The following is an 8,721-nucleotide window of genomic DNA, read 5'->3' on the forward strand; positions in this document are numbered from 1 at the left end:
AAGTGAGATTCAAAAGCATCCGATTTGACAACAATATCATCAATATAAACTTCAAGTATGACACCGAGTAAATCATGAAAAAACAAATTCATAGCCCTTTGATATGTGGCGCCAGCATTTTTTAATCCAAATGTCATCACTGTCCACTCGAATAAACCAAGGAAACCAGGGCATCGAAAAGCTGTCTTGGACATGTCCTCTTCGGCCATAAAAATTTGATTGTATCCGGCATTACCATCTAGAAAGCTAATAACCTTATGTCCAGAAGCATCATTAATAAGCATATCGGCTATTGGCATGGGATACTCATCTTTGGGTGTAGCCCTATTCAAATCTCTGAAGTCAATGCACACCCTCAACTTGCCGGATCCTTTCTTCTCCACTGGGACAATGTTAGAAATCCACTCGGCATACCTGCAAGGTCTAATAAAATTAGCTTTAAGCAAACGACCGATCTCTTCCTTGATCCGGTCATATGTTTTTGGATTAAACTTTCTGGCCGATTGTTTATATGGTCTAAAACCAGCCTTTATAGGTAACCGATGCTCCACTAGCTCTCGGCTTAAACCTGGCATCTCATGATATTCCCATGCAAAGCAACAAACATATTCTTTCAATAGCTCGATTAACTTAGCTTTATGATCGGCTTTCAAATTTTGTTTACAAACGTCGGCCTAGAATTGAACCATCTCCTATATCTATCTCTTCTAATGGATCGGCCGATGTAAAACCTTGTCCTAATTTATCCATATCATCTAACTCTTCTATGGACTCATACATATCGTTCTCATTGGACCGATATTCTACAAGTCGCTTTTGTAACCACTCTGAGTTAGGATCCATTTAAACATATCATACCTTGGAGCCGATTGCATTCAGTCGGCTTTAAAGAGACGGGCACGAAACCATTCTTGGTCGCGCTGAGAAAATCGAACTCTGACAAGTCACGTCCCGTCAAGCAAGTAGCATTTGGGTGTTGCCAATCCACCGATGCCTCGGCCAAAGCAACACAGGCCGAGTTATCCGCATGAATGACTTCCACTTCATCATCAACCCACTGGATCAAAAACTGGTGCATAGTGGATGGCACGCACTGGTTTGCATGAACCCAACCACGGCCTAGTATGACGTTGTAGTTACCTTGCATCTCAGTGACAAAGAATGCGGTAGCCAAAGTTTTACTTCCCACCGTGAGCTCCACATACATAACACCTTTGGATTCAGTTTTCTCTTTGCCTTCAAATCCATTGAGCACCATGTTGGTCTTTATCAACTCTTCATCATGCAGCCCCAATTTTTTGAAGACCGAACATGGCATAAGATTCACCACAGCACCACCATCAACAAGCATCCGAGTGAGCAGTGACCCATTGATATGACCTCTGAGATATAACGGTTTCAGATGCGTTACTGGGTCTTTTGGCTCCTCAAATATTGCGTTTTTAGGGCCAAAATCCAGCTGAGCCACCTCCCCTTCCTCATCTACAACACGAAACTCAGCGGGTAAGTAATACACCATATTAATATCCATACCTTCATGAACCGGTGTAGACTCGTAATTTAACATATCCTCCTCTTCCCCTAGTGTATCCACCAATTCTGAAATTTGTTCGAGCGGAGAGGAAGCAATAAGTAACGCAGACGATGCAATGACTACATCGTCCTCTTTTGGTGGTGTAGGTGCTGCTGTGACAGGTGTAGAAGCCACTGTATCTTGTATTTGTTTAGGCCTCCACACTTGTTTTGTAGGCACCATGGGCCGAGTGTCATTGAACAACTTATCCCTTTGCTTCTCGGCCTCTTGTTCTGTCATCTCTTGACTCCTTAACCTCTGTAGTTTCCTCTTTTGTGTCTTTGTTAGCCCTGGAGGACACCACTTTGGCTGAGTGTATTTAGGATCTCTCATCTTTACTTGGCTGGTGCTTGTTTCATGGTCATTAGCTGAGTGCTTTGGCGTGATAGCAAGTATCGGCTCAGTCGGATTGCTATGCATAATTGGCGGCTGTATGGTGAATGTTTCGGTGCCCAAGATGAGTGATTTCGGCATTGATTTTTCCTTGCCTTTGCTTGACTCGACCGTTGCAGCACCTAGCGACTTAACACGCCATTCTTGCTTGCCGACCCTTTTTTGATTAACTTGCACTAGCCGATTGACACCATTGTTCAAACGGCCTCGTGTGGGATAAGAAAGTCTCTCATGAACGGGCCTCCTTGATTCTGCCCTACCCGGATGAAAAGCATAAGGGGCCATTGGGGGCTGCCACCATCCTCCATTGAAGTCTCCCATGTAGTATGGCACATAGGGGGGTGGCGGCACCCATGGTCCCGGCGCCCACGACCCATATGGCCTTGCATGATGATGAAATTCTTCCCGAGGAGGTGACCTTGAGCGCTTCAAATTTGATGACCGGTTAGAGCTAGAACCGGCTGCATGATTGGCATACTTGGACAGCAACATATCAAAAGTTGGCTTGATTTTCTTGCGCTGCACTTTAGCTTCATTCATCTTCCACTTGCCAACTTCTGGACTCTTGGGTTTGACAAATTTAACACGAGTATTTTCTTGCACTTGCGGTTGCCCCCCGAGTGTAGGATTCTTGATCGTGATTTTGATTATCTCCTCGCCACCGGGTTGCTTGTCAAGCAAAACCTGTCTCCCCAAGACCTTGTCGCTCTCCTTGTCTTTCCTGGGCTCACCAACAATGACATTAGCTTTATTAGCAGATTCGGCAACCTCCGGCCGAATGAGTAGCTTCTTCCCCTCCAACTCCATGGCATTCATTGGAAAGGGCTGTTTATAACCTTGCATCTCAGAAAAGTTCAATCGTCCGTCATTAATGGCCGATTGTATCTGTCGTCAAAAAACATTGCAATCATTACTAGCATGAGAAAAAGAATTATGATACTTGCAATAAGCGCGCCGTTTCAGCTCTTCAAACGGCGGTAAAGTATGAGATATTCTAATAATCTTAGCCTGCAGCAAAGCATCAAATATTCTATCACACTTAGCAATGTTAAAAGTAAACTTCATCTCTTCATCACGATTCTTATGAATCGGTTTCAGATCATTGCAAGTAAATGGTTTGGCTTTAGATGGCCAAACAAATTCAGTAGCAAAAACATCACACTCATCGTCCGAGTGATCACTATCATATTCAACCATATTCATCTTTGGTCGATCGGCTTTGTATCTATGCACTTCTTTGAGATCTTTGCTTCGGCTTTCCTGGGCCAAAGCCCTTTGTAAGACTTGGTTGATATTTAAGAACTCGTAGCCTTCTAGCTTTGCTCTAATGGGAGTTTTCAAACCACTCAGCACTAGGTTCGCCAAGTCCCTCTCGGTTATCACCAAACTAAAACACCGGTTTTTTGTTTCTCTGAATCTCTTGACGTAATCGGAGACCGATTCATCATGCTTCTGTTTAACCATGTTAGATGTGACAACTTGAGTTCATTGTCACCACTGTAAAAGTGATCATGAAATTTCTGCTCTAGCTGCGACCAAACTCGAATGGAACCATGTGGTAAAGAAGAAAACCATGAAAATGCGGTACCAGTTAATGATAAAGGAAATAAACGCACTTTCAATTCATTCAATGAGCCTGCCTCACCCAATTGTGCTAAATATTGACTAACATGCTCCCATGTGGTTTTTGTGCCTTCTCCATTAAACTTAACAAAATCTGGAATTTTATATCCTGGAGGGCACTGGATGGCATCAAAGTACTCGGGGTACGGCTTTTGGTAAATCCGATTCCGAGGTAACTCAACTCCAAAATTCTCTCAAAGCATCTTAGCCATCTCCTCTCTAAGATTAGCTAGACCATCATCTATAGTGGACGATGAAGCTTGTGGCAGTGGCATAGGAGGAGTAGGGTTACTAGCTGTAGGTAGGAATTGTGGCATGTATGTCGACCCATAATTTGGTAGTGGTCGAGTGGTTGTAGCTTTAGGTAGAGTTTGGTTCGGCGTTGCCACCGAACCTGGCATGCTCATAATAGGGTTGATGGGTGCAGTCACAATCTGATTTGTTTGGGTAGGATAATAAGCCATCGGCACGGGAGGCGCCGATGCAATAGGTAAAGCCAGATTAGGGTTTTGCACACTAGCAGCTACACCGTCATTACCACTAGATGATTGAGATATATTCTTCTGAGCATTAGTATTTTCTATGAAAGTTTGATAGACTAGATTGTTACCATCAGCAATACGACTTTCAATCTCAGCCCACTGCTCAGGAGAAAAGGCAGTACTTACAGAGGGTTTAACCTGCTCGGCTTGAAGAGGAGGGAACTTGATTTCTTCAATTGGAGTGATGTTGCCTTGGCGATCCTTCTTGAACTTTGCAAGGAACTCCTGCAAGTCCTTCTCTCGCGCGCCTTCTTGTACTCCTCATAGACTTGGCGATGATCGGCCGATATCTCATCAAGACTGGGCTTAATGATGTTATCGGCGTCTACCTCAGATGGCTTGGGAAGATCGGACATGGTGGATGATGACGATTGATCTTCATTCCCCAGCGGAGTCGCCAAAAAGTGTGTTGACACACGAACACGTCACGTGTACCCTCGACGCCGGGGGTTATGCACCGCAGCTCACGTCGAAGGAGACCCGACCGACAGCGCGATACGCAGGACAGTCGGTGGTCGCTTTTGCAGACCCGAAACCCCACACCCCTGGGAGGGACCCCGTCAGGGAGTGTGGCGGCTATGGGCTGCCCTAGGTCGATTCGCTCGCCCATAGAGCCTCGGGATTCGCAGCTCTCAAATTCGAGGAACAGCGAAGAACGAGAGAGAAAAAAGGTGGAGAGATAAAACGTAGATGAAAAAGTAGTATATTGATTTGTTCGATTGTGTGTTTTTTCAATCAGCCGTCACTCCCAACATATATAAGAGGCGGCTGGACTTCCCGTACAAGCAAAGATTTATCTAGGCTTTCTTTACAAGAAAATTACATCAATTCATGTCCAAAACCCTAATCAAATTCGGACTGGTTTTATCCGAACTTTCCAAAACTGTTTGGTTTAAACTGGCTGTACTTTGAGGGTCATTTTTGTGGTGACAAACGACCTCGGATGGAAACGAGCCCAAAAGAAATCTTGACCGCTTCGACGAGACGAACATCTTTCATGTTGAACGTTTTTCATCAGAGGTCATCTCGAGGGTCAAATCGCTCGCGCAATACAGCTAATTACTCACGCAGCTCATCAGACAACCCACATATGTCTGGTTCTGGGCGTCATATTTTGCTCGCTGGAGGGTCTCGCTGTGCGGGCTCAAACTTTTGCATACGACCTCGGATTGAGACGATCTTTATATCAAAATCGATCGTTTTGACGAGACGCACAACTTCCGTGTAGAACACTTTTCCATCCAAGATCATCTGAATAACCTTCTGAGCACATCTTCAACTTCTCGTCGGCTTGACTATCACAGCCTCCACCCCGGCAGGCCTTCCACCCGGGTAAGCTTTCCACACCAGCAATGTTTCTACCCGGCAAGCTTTCACATCAGCAAGGTTTAACCCCGGCAAGGTTTCTACTTCGGCAAGGGTTCCTCCCTGGCAAGGTTTCTCCCCCGGCAAGATTTCACATCAGCAAGGTTTTACCTCGGCAAGGTTTCTACCCCGGCAAGAGTTCCTTCCCGGCAAGAGTTCCTCCCCGGCAAGGTTTCTCCCTCGGCAAGATTCCACACCGGCAAGCTTCTCCGCCGGCAAGCTTTCCATGCCGGTAAGCCTTCACACCTGCAAGGTTTTACCCCGTCAAGGTTTTCATTCAGCCGGCAAAGGCCAAATACTTTCTCACTCAGGGCCGGCCCGCGAAGTGTTGCCTCTAACTTTTGCATACGAACCCGGATTCTTGACCATGCCAAAATCTGATGTCAACACGAGCGAAGTCGTCGACTTGGTCACGCGATTCTAGTGTGGCTACGTTTTCTAGATCGGGGTGACCCCCGCCCCCATATGCTTGGTGTGACTCCCAATATCCGTACGCGGTGACCCCCGCCCCCATATGCTTGGTGTGACTCCCAATATCCGTACGCGGCGGTCTTACTATTGTGGTGATTTAACGGGATTGGTTTCTTTACAAGTCTTTGCAGGCACTTCAGTGGTTGGATTTCTCCATGTTGTTCATTATTGGCGCGAGCTATGGTGGTGCAACGATGACATGTTCAGTTGCGGTTTTGGCAAGAATTAAAGGCATATAGTTGTAGTCATGGCCTTCCCTTTGTTTATGGTTGTTTTTTCGTGTCTGTGAGTTCAGTTACCCTTTATTTAATTGTATCAAGTGCTCTATTGTTCTAATATAAATATAGAAGTAAAACAAAATGAAAAATGATAACTCGATGCGCGTTCACTAACATGAAAACTCACGCCTGATGTTTCGCGCTGGGTCAGGCCCTTGTACACTTGAGCCGACCGACGCGAGAGCTGCTGTAACCTTTGATTAATAATGCTTGGAAACTATATGCCCTCCGTAAATAAATGTAAGACGTTTCAGAGGACAGGGACGAACAGAAATATTAGTGTGTTCCTTTTTCGTGTTTGCTAAATGACAGGTACCTGAATTTTTTTGTAGTCTCAGTCATGTCAAATCGAACGAGTCCGAAGGCGGGGGCGGGGTGAGGGGCTGGGTAAGGAGCGGTAGCACATCTAGATGGATGATGTCTATTGGATTTTGAACGGACGGTTGAGATCTCGATCAGAAATTGACTGGCGGTGAAAATTTCCAAGTACTACCTCCGTCCGGGTTTATTAGTTCTCCTTGTATTTTGTGTTAAAATTTGACCTTTGATATAACTATAAAAAATAAATTATATACCACAAAAATAGTATCATTGAAAGTCACTATCAAGTATGAATCAAACAATATAAGTTTGATGACATACTACTTATATTTTATTAATCAAATCTATCACTAAAGTTGGACACAAAATACAAAGGGGACCAATAAACCAGGACGAAAGTAGTACGTTACAAATAGACGCTCATTTCTTTTAATTGATGAACGGACGGAGGTAGTACATCACAAATAGACGCTCGCTTCATTTTTTTTAATTGAGGAACGAAATGAACAAGACAGCCCTGAAAAAAAAGGACAAGACAGCAATAAATAAAAAAATTAAAATGGAACGTTACCAAAGCAACCAAACGGACCAGGAAATCAAAGTGCTTTATGGTGGAATCGAGCGTTACTGAACTCATCAATCGTAGCATAAATTCGCCGTGCCACACCGTACCGCTTTCCGGCGTCGATCTTCTTCCAAGGAGCACACAAGCATACCGCACCCTGCAGCCCGCAACGCGCGCGCCGCCCGGTCAACCTCGGCGACCGCTCCGCGCTCCCCCACGTTCTCCCTCCCTCCCCACTACTCCCACTACGCCAGCCTGCACCTGACGCCCCAGCCTTTCGCCTACATAGCCGCCCTGCCACTCTCCTGGCGACGTGCCGCCCCGTCTCTGCTTCTTGTTTCCACGTAGGAGTTCGGAGCGATCGCCATGGGGCTTCAACTCGAGGAGTACCGCGGCGACGACGACGCGCGCCGGGACGGAGGCGAGAAGGAGGAGCCCGCAGCAGCAGGGTACCGGACCCCAAGGCGCGCCGCGCGGGACATTGGGGCGGGGACGGTCGGGGCGTGCCCGCCCGCGCCGAGGAAGCGGAGGACGACGGTGGCGGCGGCGCCGTCGGTCGTCGCGCGGCGGAGGGAGTTCTACGCCGGGGCCGACCTGGAGGCCTTCTTTGCAGCACACGACCTCTAGAGAAATCTCACTTATAGAGTTCACTGGATGCAGCAGAGTTCGTGGTGCTCTTGCTGCAATGCATACGCTGGTGTAAATCCCTATCATGTATAGCTAGCTGTTTATTTAGTAGTACGTCTAGCATATGGTTTTGAGTTCTTGTGTTTAGCCGAATGCCACAATGCTAAGATCGTTCGTACGTTTTCTTCATTTGTGTGCAGTTTAATTACTCTAGTACTACGTTTGTTATTTTGTCTGAAATCAGATCATCTGTATATATGGTTAGCTGTGGCAGTACTGTTTTTGACATCATTTGGTCTGAAAGCCCACTCGAGCGCGTGGATACATAGTCTCTGGCCGGGCTGCATAGCCCCATTATCTATTTGTTGACTAGTAGAACGTCCGTGTGTTGCTACGGACTACAATGCATATAAATGAATCAGATAAATGATTAACATCGTTTTCAAGGTCGAAACTCATTTCTCCCTCGTATGTTATGCTGACATCAAACGGACGATAGCAGGCTCCCCAAAATTCAATAGTCTCAATAGTCCAAGCTCCCCCAAATCCAGCCCATAAGTTGGGGAAAAATATGGTTATCCAAACTATTCTTATCTCTAACACATGGTCCCAACACAAAAAACTCCACCTCACAACGGGCCTTTGTGTTTTCCTGCCAAAACCTTCCCTTCTCACTCGACATTTCTCACTGGAGCCCTTTCCTTTAAAACAGGATGATGCCCGCCTCATCTTCGCCATGACACCCTCTCTTCAAAAACACTATACTTCTCCACGGACCGCCAACGAGTCCCCCGCCAAGCGCCCCGTGCTCCGCCCTGATCACATCCCAGTGTTAGTGCCAATTCACCACCACCATCAAGGGGGAGGAGGCATGCGCCACCCATGATGCCCCCACCGCCCCCTCCCCCGAAAGAAGGCAGATCCAATTTCTCCATCTTTTGAAAAATAATTTATTATTCTATT

General features: G+C 46.3%; 1 protein-coding gene across 1 annotated transcript; it reads left to right on the top strand.

Annotated features, from left to right (window-relative positions):
• The first annotated feature begins 7,227 nt into the window (after positions 1-7,227).
• On the top strand, positions 7,228-7,947 carry LOC123048943 (uncharacterized). Its single transcript, XM_044471955.1, has one exon. The coding sequence runs from the start codon at positions 7,498-7,500 to the stop codon at positions 7,756-7,758; it is 261 nt and encodes an 86-aa protein (XP_044327890.1). The 5' UTR covers positions 7,228-7,497; the 3' UTR covers positions 7,759-7,947.
• The last annotated feature ends 774 nt before the right edge of the window (positions 7,948-8,721 follow it).

This window comes from Triticum aestivum, chromosome 2D (genome assembly GCF_018294505.1).
Source record: "Triticum aestivum cultivar Chinese Spring chromosome 2D, IWGSC CS RefSeq v2.1, whole genome shotgun sequence".
NCBI classification, from domain to species: Eukaryota; Viridiplantae; Streptophyta; class Magnoliopsida; order Poales; family Poaceae; genus Triticum; species Triticum aestivum.